This window comes from Podarcis bocagei (genome assembly GCF_964188305.1).
Source record: "Podarcis bocagei genome assembly, chromosome: 1".
Classification (NCBI taxonomy): domain Eukaryota; kingdom Metazoa; phylum Chordata; class Lepidosauria; order Squamata; family Lacertidae; genus Podarcis; species Podarcis bocagei.
In genome coordinates this window covers 31,061,775-31,088,262 of record NC_138125.1, presented here as the reverse complement: position 1 = coordinate 31,088,262, position 26,488 = coordinate 31,061,775, and the positions used below count along the sequence as shown (strand labels likewise).

The following is a 26,488-nucleotide window of genomic DNA, read 5'->3' as shown; positions in this document are numbered from 1 at the left end:
TGCAGTTGGCATTTCAGTTTTTAATTCCGGCTTGGCTCTCTTTTGCCCCCTGCAAACAGATACGTGGAACTGCAACACTGAAATAGGGGAGCGTCATCACATTACCACAAGAAAGATGGGGAATGCAAGAGTAAAACGAGAAAGAGAGACAGAAATGTTGAGATTACTCTGAAATACACAGAGCTAGAAAGGCAAGCTTGCTTTCTCCTCGTAGCTGTTCCCACTCAAGCATCCTGGGTCCAGGTTTATTCCACTTTTCTGGGAACATCCCAGCCGCAGCTCATGGCTTTTACCACAATGCTGTACAGCTTGGTCCAGGCCTCACGCACATTCACATTGAAAGCGGGGCCGTGGCATTTTTCCAGCATGTACAGCAAGGATTCGCCCACAGCCTGCAAATCAAACAGGAGACAGCAGAATCAGCATTCAAAAAGAAGCAGCTCTTAAGGAAGGGGTGGGGGTGATTTTCTACTATCTAAAAAATGGAACTTTACTTTCAGAGTGATGGTGGAGGCACACACCCTCCAAGTTCCAAGTAATCCTCTCAATCTGGCTCTTACTGGCGCTGTCAACCATTATTTATCCCCCGTTTGCCTAACAACAGACTACCTTGCTTTTTACTTCTCTGCCTCAGAGGATCTTGCAAGTTTTGTTTGGAGCTGGAGGCTGAGCTGAGTAATGGCTAATGAATTTTTCAGAAAGCTAATCCCATCCAGTCTGTAAATCTCCTCCAGGACTTACGACTATCTCAACTGCAGACGTCGTAGCTCTTCTGTCACCCCAACTTTCCTTCTGCCATGCACCCCTCTCCTTCATCCACCCAGGTCTAAAACAGCTCAGAAGTCTGCTCACTTATTTTGTGACTTATTCAGACCATGTGACTCTCCCCTCTTAACTCTCTCCACTGGTTTCCCATCCACTCTGGGATCCTGAGCAAGTTTTTTGTCCTCTCAAAACCCTCCATGACCTTGTTCCTCCTCCTCAATCTGTACTGATTTCCCAACATGTCCCTTCCTGCAACACAAACCTGGAAAGCTGAGGGAAGAATTCAAAGCAAGTCAACAGTGCCACGGATACATCTCAAAACGAAAAGGCTCCTTACCGAAAAAGACTCCACCTTCACACCAACTGCCTGGTGTTTCTTACCCAGGTTGGCAAGGTATTCTTCCAGGCACTGCAAGTTCTCCAAATGAGTCACGGCTGCATCTATTACCAGCATTACCTACCAAGCAGACAGAACGACAAACAGGACAATCTGGTGTGTCCTTATGGAAATAAAGGCACTCTAAAAGCCTTCTGCAAATGTTATAGGAGACTCTGAAAGGCTTGTTCTGGATATCTCCATAAGCCTCAGAGCTCAGGTCAAGATGAAAGGGCATGCTTGAAGAAAATCTGTATTTAAATACCATTTATATCTGTCTATTACACCAATCCTGCCATTTAGGGCCTCCAGCAAATGTTACAAAACCCTTATGCAGAAAGCAAGGAAAAACCTGGAAACCAAACCCAAATCAGCTGTGTGTTGATCTCCCATACACTTACCTCTTCTAGTAGCGTTTACACATGTTGATAAGCTACAACAGCCAGTGTGGCCTGTCGAAACAGATTGACATGGTTGTCCATGCAGTTGTCATGCATGACTCTCAAGGGACACATCACAGTGACACATTATCCAGCAGACTGGTGCTACAAGAAACCTTACTACCCAATTTTAGATTCAACCCTCCTGGCTGCTCTGCCATTCTTCCCACCTGCATGAGTTTTGATTTTGGCAGAGGGGAAATCACAGCCATATAACTAAAGCTGATTTCCTTGGTAACAAGCCCCCTTGATATGAATGGGATTTACTTCCTAATAGGTGCGTGCCCATCGGTGATGTTGTAGCCAAATTCAATAGGGAAAGTACCACTGGCAATTAGCTATGAGAGCTAAAAATGGAGCTTCCGTACCCAGAGAGTATAGATCTGATTACCAATTAATGGAACAAGCAAGAAGGGGTGGTTCTGCTGTGCCCTGCCTGTAAAAGTCCTTAAGGAAATCAGTTTTGGAGCAGATGAGGGTGAAGTAGCTGGTGTTTAATCCAGACAAAATAGAGGCAATGGGTAGTTGAGGGTTTGGTGTTAGAAGCGCTGGTGTTCTGTTTCTTTTGCACATACTTGCACTCCTTTAAAAGTCAGCCACAGCTTGGGAGTACTCGCAAGACCCAGCCTGGCAACTGGATGATCTTGTGGCTGGAAGTACCTTTTTTCAGCATGTGGGTCAGCTGCATCCTTCCCTTGAAAAGCCAGGAGTAGCCAGCTATTCATGCCGCGGTCACTTCCAGATTGGATTACTCTAATGTGCTCCATGTGGCTCAGCCTTTGTAGATCATATGCTTTGACTGGTCCTGAATGCAGCTGCCAGAATGTTTACAAGACCTGGCTTCAGTACAGCAACTACCAATTCATTTCTGGGCTCAATCCTAAGTGTTCGTTTTAACTTTTAAAGGCCCAGTTGACCTGTTACTAGAGCATCTGGAGAATTCTTTCCACCCACATGCCTAACCTTTATGATCATCTACAGACCCTCCAAGTGTCCCTATTTTTCAGGGGCAGTCCTGGATTTACAGAAGCTGTCTCGGTTTCTGATTTGATCCTGCTTTTCCTTAGGGCATCCCTATTTTCATCAGAGAAATGTTGGAGGGCATGGATCTACTGAGGCTCTTGTTGGATGTCTCCTGGCCTACTTGAGTCTGAAGCCTGGCAGGTGGCTCTAAGGGACAGGGCCTTTTCAGTGTTGGGATACAGACAGTTGAACACTCTGCCAAAAGAGGCTCACCTGGCCCCATGGCTGCTTGCTTTTCAACAAAGCAGCTAAGACTTTCCTTCTCCACCAGGCTTTTTAAAGATAGTGTTTTCTGAGGCTGATCTTTGACTGCTACTGGTTTCTGCACCAACATCATCCTCTTATTTGCTTGTCCAACAGACTGTTTGTTTCAACTAAATTTTAGCTCATCTCTTCACAGTTTGTACTCTGCCACCCTATTTTGCAGAAAGGCAGGACAAAAATGCTGAAAAATAAATAGAACCTGACTAGCCATCCTTGGGGGTGGGGGAGAGCTAGACTAAACTTGTTCTCTTTTAATCTGACAATCTAAACACCCTATCAAACCACCTCATTTATTTTATTTCTATATTTGTATTTCTTTCCTGACTTTCCAACAAAGCATTGTCCAATGCAGCTAATGAAAAGAAAATTCATCAAAAGGGACAAAGTAAAACAAATTAAAAACATGTCATAATCAAACACCAAACACCAGGCATGCAGCAGAAAACATTCTATTAAAACCAGCCCACAGCTAGGTCAAAACTCAGTCAGAAAAGAAAGGTTGCTTATACCCCTGTAGAGTCCCTTGTCTCAATATTTTCTTAACACACCCTTGGAGTTAAGCTCATACTTGTCCTTCCTGCTTGCTCTGCTAAGCTAAATCTAATTTAAATGTGATTAAACTCATTCCTAATCTAATACAGTTAATAGATTTATATTAGTTTTTTTAATGCATTTTCTGCACGCAGAAAAGTAATCAGGATAGATTCATGCACACGACTTTCCACCCCAGGTAATTTTTTTACAGGTACCTCTTAGACAACATTCTTCATGTCATACAAGTAGTTCAGATCATCAAAACACATGGGAAGCACTGTTGTTGTTTAGTTGTTTAGTTGTGTCCGACTCTTCGTGACCCCATGGACCAGAGCATGCCAGGCACTCCTATCTTCCACTGCCTCCCGCAGTTTGGTCAGACTCATGTTTGCGGCTTCGAGAACACTGTCCAACCATCTTGTCCTCTGTCGTCCCCTTCTCCTTGTGCCCTCAATCTTTCCCAACATCAGGGTCTTTTCCAGGGAGTCTTCTCTTCTCATGAGGTGGCCAAAGTATTGGAGCCTCAGCTTCATGATCTGTCCTTCCAGTGACCACTCAGGGCTGATTTCCTTAAGAATGGATGCGTTTGATCTTCTTGCAGTCCATGGGACTCTCAAGAGTCTCCTCCAGCACCATAATTCAAAAGCATCAATTCTTCGGTGATCAGCCTTCTTTATGGTCCAGCTCTCACTTCCATACATCACTACTGGGAAAAGCATGGCTTTAACTATACAGACCTTTGTTGGCAAGGTGATGTCTCTGCTTTTTAAGATGCTGTCTAGGTTTCCCATCGCCTTTCTCCCAAGGAGCAGGCGTCTTTTAATTTCGTGACTGCTGTCACCATCTGCAGTGATCATGGAGCCCCAAAAAGTAAAATCTCTCACCGCCTCCATTTCTTCCCCTTCTATTTGCCAGGAGGTGATGGGACCAGTGGCCATGATCTTCGTTTTTTTGATGTTGAGCTTCAAGACCATATTTTGCGCTCTCCTCTTTCACCCTCATTAATAGGTTCTTTAATTCCTCCTCACTTTCTGACATCAAGGTTGTGTCATCTGCATATCTGAGGTTGTTGATATTTCTTCCGGCGATCTTAATTCCGGCTTGGGATTCATCCAGCCAAGCCTTTCGCATGATGAATTCTGCATCTAAGTTAAATAAGCAGGGAGACAATATACAGCCTTGCCATACTCCTTTCCCAATTTTGAACCAATCAGTTGTTCCATATCCAGTTCTAACTGTAGCTTCTTGTCCCACATAGAGATTTCTCAGGAGACAGATGAGGTGATCAGGCACTCCCATTTCTTTAAGAACTTGCCATAGTTTGCTGTAGTCGACACAGTCAAAGGCTTTTGCATAGTCAATGAAGCAGAAGTAGATGTATTTCTGGAACTCTCTAGCTTTCTCCATAATCCAGTGCATGTTTGCAATTTGGTCTCTGGTTCCTCTGCCCCTTCGAAATCCAGCTTGCACTTCTGGGAGTTCTCGGTCCACATACTGCTTAAGCCTGCCTTGTAGAATTTTAAGCATAACCTTGCTAGCGTGTGAAATGAGTGCAATTGTGCGGTAGTTAGAGCATTCTTTGACACTGCCCTTCTCTGGGATTGGGATGTAGACTGATCTTCTCCAATCCTCTGGCCACTGCTGAGTTTTCCAAATTTGCTGGCATATTGAGTGTAGCACCTTAACAGCATCATCTTTTAAAATTTTAAATAGTTCAGCTGGGAAGCACCAGGCACCAATTAATATTTCCCCATTCCCTGGCAGTGTAGAATAAATAATAGCTTATTATAATTTTACTGACTTTGTGTTACTGACTTGGTGAAGAGGATACACAAAGGGCTGTTGGGGCAGAGCAAGAGAGTTTTGAAGCTGCATTTGTTGACTACAGTTTTTACACCAAACTTCTTCCAAGCATCTCAGGAAAATGTGCAAGGTCACCTGTATACCATTTGATCCCCTGCAAGGTAGGTCCATCTGAGAGAGAACAACTGGCCCAGATTTACTCAACAAGCTCCTTTCACCCCAAGAGCTTCATGGAAGAGGAGGGATTTGAACCCAGCCCTCCCAGGCCCTAGCCAAACACGCTAAGCAGGATACCCCACTGCCACTTGCCAGCATAGCCTTTGCTATAGTTGAAGACAATTACCAGAATGACTCCTTTGCACCTCTCACCTTTCTAATGTGTTCCAGGAACTCAGGTGATGAGAGGCACTCCTGAGGAGTAGAGAACTTCCTGCAGTTGTACTGGAAAAGGGGCAAGAGGCCAGGGTCCAGATCAAAAAGCCTGAAAGACATCAACCCAACAATTATTTGGCCTCCATACAAATCGGGCAGACATCCCATCCCATCTCTCTTTCCCATCCTCTGGGGAGGCCCAAGAAAGCAAGCCAGTCACAGGACAAGGCTGATGGCAGGGGAGGAAAGGATGTATTCCTCATCTCTTGTACAGCCTCCCCTCATGCCCAGCCTGCCTTCAGGGAAACAAACCAGGTACAACAGAGGACAAGGAGTGGTACTCAACTAGGTTTTATTCCAAAAGTAGACCTACTGAAATGAATAGGCTTTAGTAATATTCATGAATTCCAATAGGTATACACAGAGTAAAACTTAGTTGATTACCACCCAGGGCATTTTTCTTCTCTCGGTACAACTTCCCCTGTCCCTTTACAGTTGGTTTCTGGGAAAGAAAAATGGAGACCCAGCACAACTCTCAGGCACCATCTCTGTTGCCTGCTGAAAATGTTCCCCTATCAACAAGCATTTCAGGTAGCAATCTTTCCCAATCTCCATCTGTATTGGACTTGTTTTAAACAAATTTCAAAATGCTTTAATTGTTTCATTACTACTTCCCAGTCACTTGAGCTCTCCCTGCGAGCACAGCCTGTCCAGGAGGGGAAGGCAGTGCAAATGGAGGTCTGCCACCGCCCCTTTCCCCTTGCTCATCTCATGGTGCTCTTATGCTTGGAGTGGGGCTGAAGCCAGTTTCTCAACTGAGCATGTAGAAACGTCCCACTCAAATATGTGTTTAAGAAATGGGGAAGGGTCCATTCATTCCTGGTATAAACAGCAATCTCCATTTATCGTGCTGTAGCATCACACTGCTAGATCGTAGCAATAATAGGGGGTCGAAGACTGGCTGTTTTAGAGAGGCAGAGACAGAAAGACACACAGAGAGAGAAAGATGTGTGAAGTGACAAAGACCTGGATAGCAGAAAAATCTGAGAACATCATAAGCCTTTTGCAAGAGCACTGGAAGATCGCCAGCACCAAGCTTTTCTCTGAAAAAAAAGCTGAGTTTAGCACACACACCATTTACTCCACCACAGCCGCTGTAAGTTACCACCCTTGCGCAAAAGAGCATAAGATGTGTTGAAAACATCCTCCGTTCTTCTCGTAGCAATGACTTGTTTTGTTGTCTGTTTCCAAACTCCCTTCCGTAGGATCTGTTCTGCCCTTCTGCGCCTCCCACCAACATACACAGACAAAATACCCACTAACCACAGTCTCTTAACACAACATTCAAAGGGTCTTCACTTCCAGACTGCATTGAGATTAGACTCTCCCTTCTTCATTCCCCGACACAGCCCAAAATCCACCTCAGCTTTTCATTGCCAGGTTGCATTTCACACATTCATGTCATCCCTGGTGCCCTTTCAACCCTGACTGCCTTCCTAAACTCATCTCTCTGGTAATTCACCTCCTAGATTGACAGGAACCCTTTTTTTTCCTATTTATATGGTACACATCTCTCCTGACTAATAAGGATGAACGAGAATCTGTTGCAATATCGTTCCATATACCGGCCTGAATTCTGCTCTCTGCTATTCGCTGAACAATTTTATACAGTGGTATAAAACATGTAATGGTATCTCAAAGAATGGTTTGCTCCATGCAGGAACTCAAAACTCGCAATCCTTCAAAGTCAAGGTAATGCAAGAGACTGGTGTCGTCCATCAGACAGGGGCTATAAAGCAGTTTGCAGCAAAATAAAAAATTGCAACAAAGACTTCATAATACTACCTGTCAGCATGAGGAGAATACCGGCCTACCTCAACAACATTTACAACAATCAGTAGGGTAGGCCAGTATTCTCCACATACTGCAGAAGGGAGGCTGAGAGTTATGAAGTAAGTAAAAAAGATGAGATTTGAACCAGAGCGTTCCTCGCTCAAACTCTTAGCAGCTACGCCACGGAATGTAGACAGTCTGTTTAGGCCATCATAGACAATGGTCACTGGTAGGCTTGTACTTTGTCACTTTATCTGTTTTTTAAACAATCAGCAACACATCTATGCTCATTGCAGTTGTAACATCCTATTAATAACTTTGTGTCATGCGCAAGGTAGCTCTGTCACTGACTCTAGATAATTATTAAATAATCTAAACAGTACCAGCCTCACTCCATATAATTTGCTTTCCTCTATGATGAAAAATGCCTGTATTCCTAACCACAGCTTTCTGGATTTTAACTAGAGGATGTTTGAATGCATAAGAGGGTGCATTTCTGACTCTTGACTTTCCACAGAAAGGAGTGTTTGCTAAAAAGCTCTCTTAAAAACAAACACAAAGCCTATGTTTGCAATGTTCGGCTAACCACCCCCTCTACATTTTTGTTGATACTCTCAACACACTTAAAGGGGTTAGTGAAGCAAGACATCTCTTTGGAGACACCAAGCCAACTCTTCCTCCACGAGTTTTGTTGTGTTACATATTCAATAGATAAACTAGTCTTAATAACGATTTCCATCATATTGCACAATACAGTATAGAATTGTCTGGAAGGGTTCAAATTTCCTGGTTCCTGCTGAAAATACAGGTGCTACAATGACCATTTCAGCAATTTGCTGGAAAAGTTTGCTGATTTTAAATTACATACCTTAGTTAACAATTTTACCTTTGAACTGTTGAAGAACCCATGTGAACACAATTCAGCCCTGCTAACCTGTCACTTTCTCATTTGTCTACTCCTTCTGAAGCTTTGTGCATCCCTTCCAAACTTTTAAGCATCCTCTGATAATTTCGTCTTCGTATTCATTGAGTGGGTTTTACTGCATTTGGCCCAGAGAAACAAAGTTGTGTGTTTATTAATTAATGGAGGAGTAATACAGCTATTCAGTTTCCCATAAGGCATTTTTTACTGAGAAAACAATCCATTGTGGAAAAGGCAAATGGTGACTCGACCAACACAGATCCTGCAGCCATTTGTAGTATCAACACACACACACCCTTGGCAGAAAAGAAAGAAGCTTTGCTTCCATCCCTCACTGCCAATAGTCAGCCCCACCCCTGAAAAATTACTAAAGAATAATTTATCTTCCCGCAGGAGAAATCTCCTATAAACAGAGCAGAGAATTCCCAGAAGCTGTTTGCACACCACTTTAAAGGATACCTTACCTACATTGCATTGCCCATTTTATAGTACCAGCTCCACCCATCCATATTCTACATGGGGAGCTGGAGTTGACTGTGTTGGACTCACTGGCAGAGGAAGAGGAGTGTGGGGGGAGCACCTTGCCCCCGGCAGTGAAATACTGGTGGGGTGCCATCGTGGCTCCCCCCCTGCCCGCGCTGAGCACCACGCCCGCAGGACGCATGCCAGCCCCACCCCCACCTGCTCTCCGCCCCCCACCCCGGTGCTGGCGCTTGAAGCTCTGCCGCTGGTTGGACTTTGATTCTTAGAAACTAAAATCTAACAGTCAGACAAAGCAAGTGGAATTTCAATGGCCAGGCTGCCATCCACCACACACAAGCAGCAGATAAACAGTTCTGTTCTCTGTGTAGGAGAAGGGATCATAGCTCAGGGGTAGAGCATGCTAAAGGCTGGAGGTTCAATTTATTATGTCTGCAATTAAAAAGAACAAAGGATCAGATAGGAGGTGATGTGAGAGACCTCTGCTCAAGATGCTGGACAGCCACTGCCAGCCACGTGTCGACAAGGACACAAATGATCTGACCTTGTATGAAAGGCAGATCTAGGGGAGCACAACAGGTCGGTCACACCAGGTGCAAAGCTTCTGGGACACTGCAACTATGAGATCTAACAGAAGGCGAGGGGACACCGGATTTTGGCATTGCAAAGGGCACCCCTGAAATTTGAGATGCCAAGATCTGTCACTTGTATAGGGCAGCTTCCTAGGTTCCAAATCCCATTCTTCACACTATAGACTCTCCTTAGTCCATGTTGAGCAAACGCCACGCTTACCTGCCTCGATTTTCCTGTCTATACAATGGAAAGTTAAAGAGTGGCTGGGAGCAGGTGGGTGAACATTGGCTGCAGAGCAGCCTCTGCACAAACTCCTCTGTGAATGGAGGAATAAAGTTTGTTGCTTCCTATAAAACCAAGCACGGCCTTCCAGAGGCTCAAAGCGTTTGTCCCATCTGCGTCTCCCAGCTCTGTACTCCTCAGCTTCAGGGTTAATGGCATGCACCCGGGCACTCAGCTGTTCTCTCGCATGCACCATTTCCTCTGCCCTGGGACTGATCCCGGAATGAATCAAGCCTCTCCCCAAGGGCCAGGCCTGGCCTCGGCTCCCGTGATTGCCATGTCACATGCAATTAGGAAGCCGCTCTGATACACTCTGCAGAGCTGAGGACTGTGGAGCTACTCCCTGATTGAGAGAAAACTCTCATCTGCCACAACGACAAGAAGATATCAAAGGGAAGACTTAGAGCTCACACAACCTTCTTCCTGTGTTCTTGGCCTGTCTTTTTAAACAGCTTGCTGGCCTTTAATCCTCATGGAGTTTCATATGAAAATCACATCAATACTTGCACCCTTCAAACCCATAGAGGTGCTATGTTGCCCAAGCTTAAGCCAAAGTAAGCCTTCACAGGACTGCACAAGCTCCTTGCTCTGTCTGGACTCATCTAACGCTTCATTTTCTGAAATGAAAAAGTCCTGCTGGAACTCAAGCCTGTCTAGGAGTCCCCTCTTTCTGACCCAGAAGCCTTGCAGCACAAGCCTATATGTGTCTGGGACTTACATTCAGGTAAGCTCATACAGAATTGCCACCTTAACTATCCATCACATATTTACATGGGTTTGTTGTGACTGACTGGTGTTTATTAAAAGGCGCTCTGCACATGCTCAGTGGCACTCATTACTTCGCATATTCTAGGGGTACTCCAGGGAAATGAAAGCAAATACAGTGTTAGCAACAAGCTCTAGCTCAAGTCAAGTCATGGTGTCTCGGGGGGAGGGGGATGTAAGAAAGAGAAATTATTTAATTAACCTAATTCAATGTTGTTTTATTTATATTAAATGTAGACTTCAGTATCCTTTCTAATAATGTTAAATATTGTCTAGGCTTTTGTCTTCTATTAATTTTATTGTATACAGCTCATTCCCCCCATATATATATGTATTTTTGTTTGTGGTTTAAATTTTTATTTATAGTGGGGGGTTAGAGAAGATGGGGCCCCTCTCCCTCATTAGAAACTAACAGAAACCAGCCCTGCACTTCTGGGACAAGAAGTGCCCCAGCACAGAGGTGTATATGTGACCTGCAGGTAGACTTCTCAAGCCTAGAAAGCGCTCATGTTAGGCACCAACATGGAACAGTGATATATAAATGTGGTTTTTTTATATATATATAAAGCTAATTTAGAAAGAGAGGCACTTTACTTCACCTATTACACTTTGGCTGCACAGGAAAACACTTCCATGTTGGAAGCAAGTCTGTCACCTGTGTCATATATAAATCACCTGCAAATAACCAAGCAGGTCTACACTCGCATAACCAATACACACGATCTGCCCGCTTCCCCGCCACCACTTCAGACGTCCCACCCCTGTGATGTGTGAAGAGGAACCAAACCCCTGCTAGAAGGAGCTTGCTCGTTCCCGGCAGAGATTCACCACCAACAAATCTAAGCATGGAGACTCTGGGAATATGGAGCGTAAAGATCGTGGCGGAGAAGGTGGAACAAAGTTTCTCACCGGAGTCTTTCAAGCTGTGAAACCAAGTTGGGTCAAGATGGTCTGCTTTGCAAAGGACCGTCCCCACTTCAGGCGTCGTGGAGACACACCTGGCTCTTTGATTCTCCCGGGCAGATCCTCGATTCCCCCTTACAATCTTCCTCCGGCATCTGGCCTCGCACGTGCTCCCTCCAACCAAGCCCAGCCTGCCCCTCTTCCTTCTCCCCCTTACCTGGTAAACAAGACCAAGCCGTGCTCGATGGGGCTGCTGTTCACTTTCTCCCAGCTCTCTCGGATCAGCTTCTGGTCCGCGCTGGAAAGTCCGTCGCTCTCCATTTTCCCGGAGAGGCGCAACTGGAGGCGCAGCGCCGCTTGGAGAGCAGGAGACGCCGCCGCCGCCGCCCCCTCCCAGACGCGCGGCGAGGCTGGCTGTGCGCTCCGAGCAACAGGTGGCGGCCCGGATCCCGCGGCGATCCCAGGCTCGATCCGCTCGCCAAGCACTTCAGATCCCCCTTGCGCTCGAGACTTGCGCTCCCATGGCGGGATCGGTTGCGCCAGGCAGAAGCGCCGAGTCCGCGCCTTGGCTACTTACTCCTTAGGGCGCCGCGTGGTTGGCTTGAGGAAGATCCCCTCGCCTGGCCTGAAGAGGACTCCGAGTGCCCCAGGGGGACGCCATACCGTTGCTCGCAGCAGCCGCAGAGAGGGTGGGATCCTGCCTTCCTCAATCCCGGGTCTGATCTCCGAGGGCCAACTCTGGCCTCGCCTCGCCGCCTCCTCCTCGCCGCGGCAGCACCTTCCCAGCTCCCAGCAGGAAGATCAAGGCAAGAGGAGCTCTTAAAGGGGCAGCGCCCAACTCAGGCTCCGACGTTGCCAGCCTCCCACCTTTAAGTCAAAGGAATCCAGCTTTCCCCCAGCCCCCACTGTGGTTTTAACAAGTCCGAAACACGTAAGTGAAGCTTTCTGCATCCCTGCCAAGAGAAGGCTCGAAGTCCTTCAGGAGTCTAAAGGGCATGTTCACAAGTTCAGCTTCCACTGGTGCAAGCATCCTAGTGTTTTGAGGCATGCTGCTGTTTTTGAATCAAGGCTGCAGTCCAGCCATGTTTACTCACAAGTATGTGGATAGAACAGCACTTCTCAGGCACGCATATTTCCGCACGGTGACAAACTACCCAGTATGTTGTGATCAATAAACTTTTATCTCTCTCCTCCCGTCAAAAAGGTCTTGAAATATTGCAGAAATATCTCCTTCCAATATTTTGGACAGAAAGATTTTGATATGCAAGTTGAAGAACTCCACATGAAAAAGATGTCATCAAAACCTTGAACACTGATCACACTTCAAAGCTGAACCTGATCCCCAAAAATCAAATTATTCTATGGATGTATGTAACCACAGCTGCCCGAAATCTGGTAGCACAAAAGTGGAGGACAAAGTGCCATCCTGAGAAGGATGGCACCTTAAAATATATAGAACTTGCCAGCATGACAAATAGATTAAGAAATAAATATGATAATTTAAAAGAGGACTGGATATTAAATATTGATTATATGGGAAAATATTACAACAAGAAAATAACTGGCTGAAAAAAACAGGCTGACAAAAGTACGCAGCAGTAGAGGTTACAACGCGGGATAATATAATGAAAACAACTGAGTAGAGTCAGAAAACACAGTTGAAAAGATAGCTGTTAAGAAACCAAGCAAAGAGTAGAAGGGGAGTAAAAGTGAAGGTTTATGAGAGTCAAATAAATTGGAGGAATACTGTTGCTACCCAGCAACCAGTATTGCCTCAGCACCTCTGAACACTAAAGCTTTTTTAAAAAAATAATAATTCCCCTTCCAATGGCTAAATAAAATCTTTTTGTCCCCGTAATCCATACATAATTATAAGGTGCTTGAGCAACAGGTCTTGCTACAAGTTTCTGGGAAATGAATGTATGAGGAACAGCCTTTGCCAGCTTAGTCCCTTCAGCTGTTTCAGACCAAAGTCCCATCACCCTCAGTCAGCAAAATTGTAACCTGGAAAATATGGACTCTACGATCATGTGAGGGCCTTCTTTGTGTGCCTCCTTCACGAGAGGATCGGACGGTAGCAACATGAGAACAGGCCTTTTCTGCGATGGCTCCCCCTTTGCAGAATGCTCTCCCCAGGGAGGTTTGCCTGGCGCCCTCATTATACATCTTTAGATGCCTAGTGAAAACATTCTTCTTCAACCAGGCCTTTAACTGTGCAATATTCTACAGCTTTTTGATTTTTTTTGGGGGGGGGGAGTGTTATTGCTTTATTTTTGTTCTATTTATTTGTGCTTTTATCTTGTATTTTTATTTTGTGAACTATTCAGATCTTCGGGTAAGGGGCAGTATATAAATTAAATAAGTAAATTATTTTACAAAGGGATTTAGGCTAAACGTCAGCAAGAACCTCCATCCTGATGGTATGAGCTGTTCAATAGTAGAGCAGGCTGGCATGGAAGGTAGCAGTCTCTCCTTCGTTAGGGGTTTTTATGCAGAGGCTGGATGGCCACCTAACTGCAATGCTGTAGGCAGCAGATTTCCTGAATCAGGAGGGATGGGACTAGTTCAACTTTATGATTCTGTACAGTGCTTTTTTTTCTGGGAGGATGCAGGGGTACGCATACCGCGAAATAGTTTGTGAATCTAACAGGAGAAGAAAGAAGTAAAAAAAAATAAATTAGTTTCTTCTCTAGCACGGTGAATCATCAGTTCTGTTGCTACCCCAATGGCGGCATCATTTTCTGTCATGGTGTTTCCTGAGTCTCAGACAGAAGCGAGCGTTTAATGTGTGAAGTAGGAATTGGAATCTAGCACAGTGATAGGTCAGTTTTGTTGTTACCATCTCCAGTGGCGGCTTCATTTCCTTTCCTGGTGATTTTCTTGAGTCAAAATGAGACTACCCCTAAACATTTTTTTTAGAAAAAAAGCACTGATTCTATGCACTGACCTGTATATAGTGTTGCAGCATAGCCTGACACTTAACAGTGGGACAAACGGCTCCAATGTTTGGGGGCTAATGAGAACAGTTTGTGCAGCCTGCATTTGGCCATAGCCAGGGCATTGTTTCCTTCAAAGGAGAGGAATGCTGCATTGGAAAAATGGGGAAACACAACAAAGGTGATTCGGAATACATTATGCATCTTATCTACTTTCCAGTTGGTTTACAGAAACCAGGGGTATAAAACAAATAGTACCATCTCATGCTAGGCAGGAGTTCTCTTTGCTGTTGGCTAAAGAATTCTTTTTTAAAAAAATAATAATTGCAAGTAGCTCTAACTGGAGAAAAATGCAACACATAAGTAAAGTGCCTAGCAACAGAACAAAGGCTTGAAACCAGTTCGCCCAGTACCCAGACTGCTTTTCCAAAGTATTAGACAATGCTTTTTTCAGTGTTGTCCACTCCCTCCAATATTTTCAACATAACATTTAAAGCTAAAGTGTCCTCAGGCTCCCGATCACTCTTAGCCAGCCTCTTACAGTTAATCCTCTGGATGCTCGAACAGGACTTCAAACCTTCAAATTACTTAGCCTTGAGTACTACTGAATTGATCGCAAGAATGCCAGGCAAGCCACATGATCCAAACTGTTGTCCATTTAGGGTTCAAGGCAAATAAATAATGCACCATATTTTTTGCTCTATAAGACGCACCAGACCATAAGACGCACCTAGTTTTTGGAGGAGGAAAACAAGAAAAATTATTCTGAATCTCAGAAGCCAGAACAACAAGAGGGATCGCTGCGCAGTGAAAGCAGCAATCCCTCTTGCTGTTCTGGCTTCTGGGATAGCTGCGCAGCCTGCATTCACTCCATAAGACGCACACACATTTCCCCTTACTTTTTAGGAGGGAAAAAGTGAGCCTTATAGAGCAAAAAATACGGTATTTTGTGTAGTACTTCTGAACAAAGTAAATCTTTTTTTAAATGCTTTTGCTGCTGGAATGAGAAGAGAAAAGCCCCCTCCTTTTGTGCAACCCCCTCCTTGCAGACAGATCATCCCCAATATAACCTCTTGCATCTTCCTTCTTCCACACATTGCAACTACCAGGCACCTTCCACCCAATTAGGAAGCCACCATCTCCAATCCTGCAGTCCATTCTGTACCCTTCCTTTCATCTTTACCCCGATTCACTTTCTGCCTTTTCTCTTTTTTGCATCCCCCCCTTCTTTGGACCCACGTTCACCCCACCCCCTTTCCCTTCCCCTCCCCCTTCCTTTTTTGAGATTCCCCTTTGCACACAGACCAGTCACATTTCTGCGCCTCCTTTCCTCTCCTGTTCTGCAGTCCCCTTTGCACACCCACCCACTCCATGACAATAGATGTTTAAGATGAACAGACTCTTCAGTGCAAGCCTGTCAGTTGGCTTGTTCAGTGACAGTAAAGTTCAGTTGATGGATGTTGTACATATGTGGGTGGTGGTCTGCTTGTTCATAAAATATCCACTCTAAATTACAACTAGAACTTCATATTGAAGTAAACACTTGGAGTGAAATGCATTGTGTGAGGGTACTATGGAACATTTGAGGTTCTGCATCCTTCATCTCTCTCATATGAGGTAGCTGAAGAAGAATAATGATGATGATTACTATTATTTTATTATTTATACCTACCCATGGGACGCGGGTGGAGCTGTGGGGATGCGGGTGGCGCTGTGGTCTAAACCACAGAGCCTAGGGCTTGTCGATCAGAAGGTCGGTGGTTTGAATCCCCGCGACAGGATGAGCTCCCATTGCTCAGTCCCAGCTCCTGCCAACCTAGCAGTTCTAAAGCACGTCAAAGTGCAAGGAGATCAATAGGTACCGCTCCGGTGGGAAGGTAAATGGCTTTTCCATGCACTGCTCTGGTTCGCCAGAAGTGACTTAGTCATGCTGTACACCAGCTCCCTCGGCCAGTAAAGCGAGATGAGCACCGCAACCCCAGAGTCGTCCGCGACTGGACCTAATGATCAGGGGTCCCTTTACCTTTACCCACCCATCTGGAATGGAAGCAGGAGAAATTTGAGTACAGCAAGGAGGAGGGGGCACAGACACATTCCCCTTTATTTCGCCCAATGACCCTCTTGCTCCTTCACGGCAGTGCAAATGCCCCCTTCAACACCACCAACTTCCACCTGCCTCCACCCCAATTCCACCCCATCTCCAGATTCCCCCCACCCCCATTCCTAGAGTCCTAAAAGTGTCCTACCCAGCAGCGGAGCATATGCCTGTGCTGCCCAGGGTGGGCATACTCCTGAGGGGCGCAGGGGCGCTCCCGAGGGGGGCAGCGCATGGAGGGTGCCCTCCCAGGCACGGGATAGCCACTCGGGTGCACAGAGTGGCGTACGTACCCTGCAGCCAGGGGTGGAGCAAGCCGTTAATGGGGGCGGAGCAAGCCGCCGATGGCAGACATTCGGTACGCCACCTGTCCAAGCCTCCCCCAGCTGTCAAAACAAAGGGGGAAGGGGGGGTGCCGCCGGCAAAGTGGCGTGGCTCCCCCTTCCCCTGACGGCTTGAGAGTTGCAGGCGGGTGGTGCGCCAAATGTCACCCCCCTCAGCGATGACACCTGGGGTGGACCACCCCCACCTTCCTCCGCCTCTGGTCCTTTCCTTGGCTTTTTTCTGGCCCACATAAGACCACTGGATAGTTAGCCTTGGTGAAGACTTGACGTTTTCATCCCCAAAAAAGTTTTTGAGTTTCTGCTGAAATGAGGCTGCATTTTAATGTTGTATTTTAATCTTGTTTTTAAAGTTGTATTTCAATCAATTGTTTTATATCTGGTGTTAGCCGCCCTGAACCTGGTCTTGGCTGAGGAGGGCGGGGTATAAATAAAATTTATTATTATTATTATTATTATTATTATTATTATTATTATTATTATTATTACCTTCTACGCTATCTTCTATATTCTCTTTTGTTCCTCCAAATACCACCTTTACACCCAGCCAGCTCCAACTTTCTCTTCCCCAATTCCTCCTTTCTTTTCCCTACAGTTACCAGCAGACTAAAGCTGTCACACACAAGACCCTTCTCATCCCCATCCCCACGAATACATTCCCTTAACCCCCCTCCAGTCATTCACTACAGGCAATATTCCTCTCCTTCTTCCCATGCCTTTAGAACCTTGGGAAACAGCCAGTGAAAGCCATGCGATGGGAGACGAGTGCAAGTATAGTACGTACGGCACAGAGACGTATTTGGAGCCCACATGGCCTAATGCTGTTGCAAGAGAGACCCTCTTTTACAAGACAGTTGCTTTGTTCTCTGGCTGAGAGGAACAACACGTACTGCCAATGTAGTAGTAACGTCTTTTTTTATAATAAAAAAAAAAAAAAAGATGTCTCCCTTACCATGACATCCCCCAGCCCCTCCAGGGCCGGCTAAACTAGTGGACTGTTTTGTGTTTTATTTTATGGGTCTGATTTTATGTTCCATTTGCTTTTCCTTAAACAAACCTCCCTTCATTGTTTAAGATTGCTGTTTTGCCCCAAGTTATGAAGAAGCCTCGGGTTTGCCAGTGGATCTTATGACTGCTTGCTTATGACACCCATGGGCTATAACATTCCTAACAGGGGAACACAGAAGTTGGAAAGGAATCCTGTATTAAACTTTTTTTTTTTTAATGGATGAACAGACATCATATTAGTTTTGGACTCTGCTTGCTTGTTCCCTTGCTTTTCTTGTACATGAAAGAGAGGTAGCAGCAAACCGAAGGTGAAGCAGCAACATTTGATTTGATTTGATCTTTCATTCTCACCCCTGCCACCCACCCCACCATGCTAGATCTGTGTGATAAGAGCACTGTGTTCAGAAAACTCAGGTCCTGATTCTGTTAAAGCTGGAGCCAGGGCCATCTTAAGCATATGCGGCGCTGGGGTGCAAAGATCCGCCCAATACCCCTAGGTGATCCATGCACTCCTATTTATCAGGTTTTGTTGCTGCCGTTGGCGCGCAGTGGATCCCGTCTGGAGATGTTTCCTCTACTACCCCTTGCATTCCCCATCGTTCTGCACTGGCACCCCATGTTGGGCGGCGCTAGGAGCGTGCGCCAACAGTGGAAAAGCCAGCAAAGGAACCTGCAGCTCGGCGGACGCAACAGGATGCATCACACAGCACCCACAACGTTATACGGCGCTCCGGGCATGGCCAAAACAGTTGGCCACCATGCAGCTGGGGCAATAGCCGACAGCCCAGCGGAGCAGAGAGGTGGCTCGGCGCGAGTTCGGGGGTGAGCATTGGAGTCCAGGGAAGAGCCGCCTGCGAAGCTCCGACAGGCTCTGCTCCACTCAGCTGTCGCCGCCTCTTCCCTGGGCTCCAACGCTTGGCCCCGGACTCTAGGCCTAGCGCCCCTGAGAGCCCGGCGCCCGGGTGCCGTGCACCCCTAGCACCAATGGTTAAGATGGCCCTGGCTGGAGCAGCCTCACAGCTTAAGGTCCTGATCCATTAGCACAACCACACACCTGTAGACATGGGTGTAGCCAGGGGGAGGGGCAGCTGCCCCCCTAAACCAATAAACCTCAATAATAATACATAACTGAAGTTCTGCCCCGCCTCAAACAACAATCCTGGCTATGCCCATGCCTGTAGAATTAAGGTTCAGACCTGGGTATGACTGAATAAGCCCACCAGCAAGCAATTCTGGACACAGCATTACTATCTAGGTCATTATATTGTTTTTTAAAAGCTTATGGGCTTGAGAGAAGGGCATGTATCAGATTTCCATTTAGGTAAAATTCATTGTGTAGTGAATTTTAATTGCTATGGGAGAGGATTTATGTCTCAAAAAGTGGGCCAAAAATATAGAATAAAATAAATAAATCCCAGTGCAATCATTGTGTGGGTACTCTACATGCCTGGAAGATATAAATGGGAACATTACAACACATTTAATTTAAGGCAAACAGAACCCATTGTACAAGGCAAAGCAAGCATTTAATAATGGCTTTTAAACTACATCAAATCTATTCAAAGCCCTCAGCTTCTATCATTAAGATTAAGTGAAAGCTCTTACTTTAAAATATTCTGTTGCTCCAGGCACCAGGGATGCAGCTTTAGAAAGAGGAAGCAATCAGGCAAAAATATTTAAACAAAAAGAAAGACTGGAAAAATTTTCAGAGAATCATATTTGCAAAAGTTATGTTAAAAATCTTGCAAACTCCTGCATGGAAGTGTATTGGTTTTACCAAGACAAATGTGCCATTTTAAAACCTAGTTGCATCAGAGTTTACATTATTCTCAGTTGATGCAGACCAAAAAATTCTTGAGCCTGCCCACATCAAATGTACAGGGGTGCCTCGCAAGACGAAATTAATTCGTTCCGCGAGTTTTTTCGTCTTGCGGTTTTTTCCGTCTTGCGAAGCACGGTGTCGGAAAAGTTTTGGAAAAGCTTCAAAAATCACCAAAGTCTTCAAAAACCTCAAAAAAGGCTACCACACTGCGTGCTATGAGTTGCTCCTCGAAGTCAAGTTGCAACTGTATTAACAGCTTTAAGAAAAAGGAAACAAACTTGCAAGACGTTTCCGTCTTGCGAAGCAAGCCCATAGGGAAAATCGTCTTGCGAAGCAACTCAAAAAACCAAAAACCCCTTCGTTTTGCGAGTTTTCCGTCTTGCGAGGCATTCATCTTGCGAGGTACCACTGTATGTGAAAAGGTGCAGTTACAGAAACCACATGGTATTTTTTGCCAACTTGGTCTCCTATAGATTTTTTCGGACTACAACTCTCATTGTTCCAAGGCAGGTCACCTGTGCTAGCTGAGACTGAAGGGAGTTGTAGTCAAAACATCTGGAGGGCACCAGGTTGGGGAAGGCTGAAACAAGGAATTTGGTTAGCTGTTTGAACAACCCATCCACTAATGCCATTGCATATTTATTAGAGTAAGACCATTTTGTTTTTCCATTGGGTTTTCCATTAGGTTTTGTATTCTAACCTCTTTTAATTGGCCTGCTTGGTGCTGCTTCAGTTTAACATTTAATTGTTGCTTGTTTTATTGTATCTTGTAGGATGTTAGCTACCTTGAGCACTCCGTTGGTAAATGAAAAGGTGGTCTGTCTGTCTGTCTGTCTGTCTGTCTGTCTGTCTGTCTCTCTCTCTCTCTCTCTCTCTCTCTCTCTCTCTCTCTCTCTCTCCTTACTTCTCTTTCTTTGCATTGTCAGATTTCACAGTCATTCTCAGTTCCAAGAACCAAGGTAGTCAACTATTGGCTACTCTCTCTCTCAAATCAGATTATTTTAAAGGGCTGTTTATTTAGACTGTGTACACATTAGCAGCTTAAAACACAGCTGGGTTGCTATTTTTCTCAGTTCAGATTGAATTTGGCTTAGGGGAAACATATAGAAAGCCCAGAGTTTTTCATACGAAACATCAGGATAGGTATGGATTGTGACTAACATTGCTTCTCCAACCACTGGTGGGACCAAGCTGGATGCAGAGTAAACAGGACTGTGCACACAGCCTTATTCAAACTTCTGTACCACAGCACCTTCCCAAGGGCTCAAGGTGGGTAATTCAGAAATAAAACAGAGCAGAATCAGTAAGTACAAAATATCCACTTAGGCTTCCTAATTATAATGGAAGTTGGAATGCATTCTGAAGGCAGCATGTTCCCATTTCATATGCAAATAGAAGCTTGACCCCATATATATTTACAAAAGGGTCAACAGCCTCTCATGTTATCTAGTGAAGCACAGTGCTTTAGTATCAAAAATGACAGTTTGAGTGGAAAATTTCATACAGAGTAAGAGCAACCAGTCGGTAGAGCATGAGACTCTTAATCTCAGGGTCAAGAGTTTGAGCTCCACATTGGGCAAAAGATTCCTATGTTTGTATGCAATTTTGTAACCCAGAAACCACTATTAAAAACCATTTAACATCTCTCTCTCTCTCTCTCTCTCTCTCTCTATCTATATATATATATATATATATACACACACACACACACACAAGATTCCTGCAATGAAGGAAGTGGGACTTGATGACCTTTGTAGTGCCTTGAATTGTGAATGGAGCACAAACATTTAAATGGCTCCATTTCCCTACAGCAAAACTATTATTTTCATTACAAGCCAGCAGCTGGCTTTGAAAAGCTTTTGATCTCTATTATTTACAAACAGGAAATGAGAAGCTCCAACAGATATCCACATCATTTACGATTGTATCCGGAGTCTGGATCAGGTCAGTAGCTCAAATGGCCACTTAGAGAAATTTTAGGTTTTTAATTCAAAAACTAACAGCTGAGGCACTTCTCTTCTTACTGCACAAGGGACTTTATAATTGGTCCCCATAACAGCCCTGTGAAATAGGATAGGTACTAAGTGAGGAAGGCACCTACAAACCTCTTGCATACTGTGGCAGATTCACACATTCCCTCTCACTCTTTACAAAAAAATATGCTCAAATTTAAATGACAAAATATACTCTTGGCACCATCACTTGCAAATACTGTAGTGCATACATATTTCAAGAGCTCAATTTCCCCACAGTAAAGTAATCAACTGATCCAATTTTCTTTTCAGGAACATCTCACCAGAATATGTTGTGTCATTCCTATGTGCTCTAGTTGCAGATGTCATTCACATTCAGGCAGAATATTGAGAGCTGGGAAAAACATTGAGATAACGTCAACGTTCCGCCACTCAAAACAGATTGCATCTTGGAAGAGATGAGGTGGGTGAGAGGAGTGTTATAACTATTTGTTTCCATGCCTGGGGCAGACTTCAGTTCCCCTACCCCCAAAAGTGGCAAAAGTTATGGACAGTTGCACGTCTTAAGGCACAAAATGAAAGTTCTCACTGCTCAGATGGACTGCTCCTGTTTGGTACTGTTGTAGAGGCACCCCATTGGCTACTGCTGTCCCATATCTGGTCTCCAATTTCTCCTCTGACAGTGTTATTTATTGGCTCAATGTGCTTTGCTGTGCTAGGTTGCAGGGGAAAGGGTCCATGAAAAGCTACAAGACTAAGAACAAGCAGATATCTGGCTTTTCCTCTTCCAGCCTGAAAATGGGACAGATTTATTTCATACACCTGAGAGCAGGGGAAAGGAACATAACCTTATGAAAACAAAGGGCAACATATTCCGTGATTTCCAATGGCCATTTTGTGTCCCTCTCCAAGCTTGGTCTAGGGTAGCTACCACATAGTCTCACCTCACTTGGGGTGTCCAGTCTTTTATCATTCTTCTGTCCTTCTCTTAAGGCCTACAATGAGAGTATGCCCTACACAGGATGTGAAGCACAAAATGGCCTATAATAAAAGTTCTCTGATCTCTTTGATGGACATTTCACCTTCAAGACCATAAAGCAGAGATGATCAAACCAACCTCCTGCAAATGGCATTGGCTCAAGTCGGCATCTTCCTCCCCTCTCAAAGATTGCCAGCTCCTAAGCATTTGTAGATTTCCAGGTCACACCTTGTAGATCCTGGCGGGTGGCAAGCGTACACCACCACCTGAACCACCCACATCAGAATTCTTTACAGTGTGTAATTACAAATTACCGGGGCATTAAATTAAAACCCTTCGTGCAGAACGGCAGCTTTGCAAATCTGATCAAGCTTAATTTCTAAGGGTTTCATCTATTTTCTATCTGCTTTGTGTTCATTTTTGGGGGGTTGCCAAATGCAAAGTCAAGGAGGCATGGTCTGCAAATAGATTAGAAGCTGGTCAAGGTATGTGTGTGCCTTCTTTTGCCTGAACACATCCTTGGACCAGGCACCGAACAGTGCAGCTGCAGGATGTCGGAGCTGGCATATTCTCTCATCCTCACAGGATACATGTCAGAAGCAGCCAAATCCAAAGCAGCACCTTATCCTCTGCAAGTGCCAAGCAAGGTACCACTGTTTCAGACTTGGCAGTTATTCCATGCAAAGTGGCAGTGTGTTGGGTGGGTAGGCACATCCTCAAGTTGGAGAAGGGAGCGGAGTGGCTAGGGACACAAAGCAGCAGGGAAGAAGCCAAATGCTCTGGGCCATCCATGTTTGGAGGTACAAGTCTCTTAGTCTGTTTTATTCAAAGGATGGATAGGTAACAGTCAGCCTTACCTGCAGTGTACTTTGTGTCCTGGCAGTTGGAGCACTGAGGTTGCCGATCTTTCCTTTGTATCTTGAAACATGGGTTTTAGGCTGGTAGCAAAGCTAGAAACCTGAATTATTTTTCACATCTCACCACCTGGCTTGGCACCATTCACTTGGGTCCTCACTTCTCTCAAAAATGCTCACTTGATATCTCTTAGGTATCCTCGCTTCTTAAAACCACTTACTTTTGCAAGAAGGCAGATGGTTGCTCTGAACAACTCTGATCAGCTATACTCATCTCAAAGTGAAGGTACTTTAGAAACCTAGTTTATGTCCTCACTGAAGTGCTCCATGTGGTTTATGATAAATACTTCTGCCTGGACCCAACTAGTTAGCCACTCTTCAGTCCCATTGAAATCAATGGGGCCTAAGTAGCCACAGCTATCTTGTCCCTCTGATTTAAATGGAGCATAAGCACCATTACTCTTAGTCAGATCAGGGCCAATACATTAAGGAAAGCAAGATAGAAGTGCTAATACTTTTGTCATTTTCAGGGTTGTTGCCAGCAGCTATGGCAACTGTCTATTTATATGATCAATTACCCTGTGAACTCACCTTAGCTTGCAAGCTGCTTGCCCATTTAAGATTTAAATCAGAAACTGGAGTTGCAAGATAGTCCACATCCCAGGGCAAGGTCTGGGGCTTTTGGCTAGTCTTTATTTCATTCTGGAATATATGATCATGTAAGCAAGAGAGAGACACAGTAGCCCAAGAATGACCAACAAGCATCTACATTAGATGGTAAGACAATTTGGGCAGGGTTTGTTTTCTTTTTCTTTTTTTATTGTCTGTAGAGCATCTAGCTTTTATAGCTGCTTGTCAAGCACACAGGTGTTGACCTCAGGTATATAATATTACTCCCTTGGGTCCAGGAACGTTGAGATATGCCTGCCTTACTCACTCACTCAAGGGTTATAAACTGGACTCCTGTGAGTACAGTAAGTGTAAGTATCATCCCAGCAAGTGTGAACAGGTATAACTCTCACATGAAGAGATCTTGCAAAAGCTAGTACTAAGGAGTGGGGTTATGATTCATTAGATCTCCAAGGCAAGGCTGGCGGGCTATATAGGTGTTACTTCAGGAACAGCTGAATGCAGCTATTTATGAAGTCATGAGAGAGCTCTCTCCCAGTTGCTGCGCTGAGCAACATTCTTCATAACTTGGGCTCTTTGCTCTTTTCTGAGCCTGCTCTCCTAACTGCTCTGCCTACATAGCAGTAGCCAGTGCTTTTTTTCTGGGGGTACGCATACCCCTAAACATTTTGTGAATCTAACAGGAGAGAAAACTTTTTTTATATAAAAAAATAGTTTCTTCTCTAGCACAGTGAATCGTCAGTTTCATTGCTACCCCCGATGGCGGCCTCATTTCCTGTCACGGTGTTTCCTGAGTCTGACGGAAGCGAGCGTTTAATGTGTGAAGGAGGAGTTGGAATCTAGCACTGTGATTGGTCAGTTTCATTGTTACCACCTCCGATGGCGTCTTCATTTACTTTCCCGGTGTTTCCTGAGTCTCAGACGGAAGTGAGTGTTTAATGTGTGAAACAGTGTGGAATGTGGACGTGTGGTGTTTTACAGAGGAATTGGGAAGGTGTTAGTGCACACAACCTCATGCCAATGTGGAAGTTACTGTGGGCTGTCAGCTGTGTGATATGAGGTAATGCATCTTCTTTGTACTTTTGTCCATTTACTGTATTTATTTTCCCCGATTCGAACTATAAAAGGGTGATTTTCTTGAGTCAAATGAGAGTACCCCTAAACATTTTTTTAAGAAAAAAAAAGCACTGGCAGTAGCAATACATTATTTGCAGCCTGGCCTGAGCCAGAATGAACTCTGGGATGAGTCACTCAGCAAATAATAAAGATCATTCTCTTAGACTTCTACCCTGAACTAGGAATCCTCTTTGCATGGTGGTGGAATACCTGACGAGTTATTAAAAAGGGACATACATGCAAAAGGAACATTTCACTTTAAGGGGAAATAACTTGAACTTTTACATGGAGGCCTCAGGCCAGCTGTTAAGCGCACTGGGCAAGGCGAGGACACTGCACCGCTGTGCAAATTGTCTTCAGAACCCAGGTGACGGCATGAAATCCCCTCCAGGCAGAATTAGATATTAGAAAAGATGCAGGGCTGCCACCATGCCATCCAGGTCTTTCTCTCCCCTCTCCTCAGTTCTGCATGAGGAGATATTACTCTTCGTGTTTCCTACCCCAACAGAGAATCAATGTGAGGCAGGGCCAGGGAAACACAGCTAAACGAAATTAGCATAATGCAGGGTTTAGCCGATGTAGTGCCCTCCAGATGTTGCCGGACTACAACTCCCATCAACCCATCAGCAGAGACGATGGGAGGTGCAGTCCAACATCTGGAGGCCACCTTGGTCACCCTGACTTAATGACACATTTTACCAGGAAGATGGGTGAAGCTCGTCTTCTTTCAATGTCTTGTTCTACTCTAAGGAGATTTCTCAGCTAGGGCTATGCCACTTTGACAGATGCCCCTTGAATGTCACACTTTAGCTTCATTTTGGGGTGCGGGAGCACAACCAGGGAGACTTCAGATCTGCCACTTAAAAGCTCCATGCAGTGGCATTTCCATTTCATATTCGAAAAGGGAGGGATAATGCCTCTCCTCCCTCTTATAAACAAGTCTGCCAAGCTCCAGATTAAAAAAAATAAAAAGCAAAAAAGCAATAGCCAGAAACAAACCCACGCAGCAGGAGGGTCAAGGCTGAGAGCCGATTAGACCTTCAGGGCAGCATGTAGCATCACCCAGGAGATGACAGATGAGCACGTTGCCAGGCACACAAGTGCCAGAGGAGCTTGACAGCACCAGTCTCTCTCTCCGCTGCATATAGAGCAGACTTGCTCCCTGTTAGTCTGGTGTCAGAGGAGTTTCTATGGCTGCCGTTGTACTGACAGGATGAGGGTGACCTAAAGGGAATTGCCATAAGCAAAGCAAACACCTTTCAGTGAGCATTCAAGCAGGCAATGCAACCTGCAGACATTGTGGAAGGGTCTCAGAACACACTTGCATGCTCCAAAACCTTCCAGCATCTTGGAACCTATGACAGCATCACCCCTAAATGGCTTGTTATGTAATCTTATC

The 26,488-nt window shown here is 45.0% G+C and overlaps 2 protein-coding genes and 1 long non-coding RNA gene across 3 annotated transcripts in view; 1 reads left to right on the top strand and 2 right to left on the bottom strand.

Annotated features, from left to right (window-relative positions):
* Window positions 1-12,721, bottom strand: NGB (neuroglobin). The gene is made up of 4 exons (XM_081174681.1): window positions 11,553-12,721; window positions 5,575-5,686; window positions 1,103-1,222; window positions 1-392 (listed from the first exon to the last, which is right to left on the bottom strand). The coding sequence occupies exons 1-4, from the start codon at window positions 11,654-11,656 to the stop codon at window positions 246-248; spliced, it is 483 nt and encodes a 160-aa protein (XP_081030807.1). The 5' UTR covers window positions 11,657-12,721; the 3' UTR covers window positions 1-245.
* On the top strand, window positions 9,047-26,344 carry LOC308576028. Its single transcript, XR_014003004.1, has 4 exons — window positions 9,047-10,391; window positions 20,656-20,806; window positions 21,823-21,973; window positions 22,504-26,344. It is a non-coding gene; the product is annotated as an uncharacterized lncRNA (long non-coding RNA).
* Window positions 14,065-26,488, bottom strand: part of POMT2 (protein O-mannosyltransferase 2) — a 52,242-nt gene continuing 39,818 nt past the window's right edge. Inside the window, exons 22-24 of the transcript XR_014002585.1 lie at window positions 21,834-21,904; window positions 19,321-19,358; window positions 14,065-14,420 (exon numbers count right to left, since the gene is read on the bottom strand). The gene's annotated coding sequence lies outside the window, so the exon portion shown is untranslated. The remainder of the gene's footprint in view (window positions 14,421-19,320; window positions 19,359-21,833; window positions 21,905-26,488) is intronic.

Coding starts and splice junctions, on each gene's coding strand:
- NGB (XM_081174681.1), bottom strand. CDS start 11,656: ATGGAGAGCGACGGACTTTCCAGCGCGGACCAGAAGCTGATCCGAGAG. Junction 5,687..11,552: donor GGCTTGGTCTTGTTTACCAG/GTAAGGGGGAGA, acceptor GATGTCTTTCAG/GCTTTTTGATCTGGACCCTG. Junction 1,223..5,574: donor TCCTGGAACACATTAGAAAG/GTGAGAGGTGCA, acceptor TCTGCTTGGTAG/GTAATGCTGGTAATAGATGC.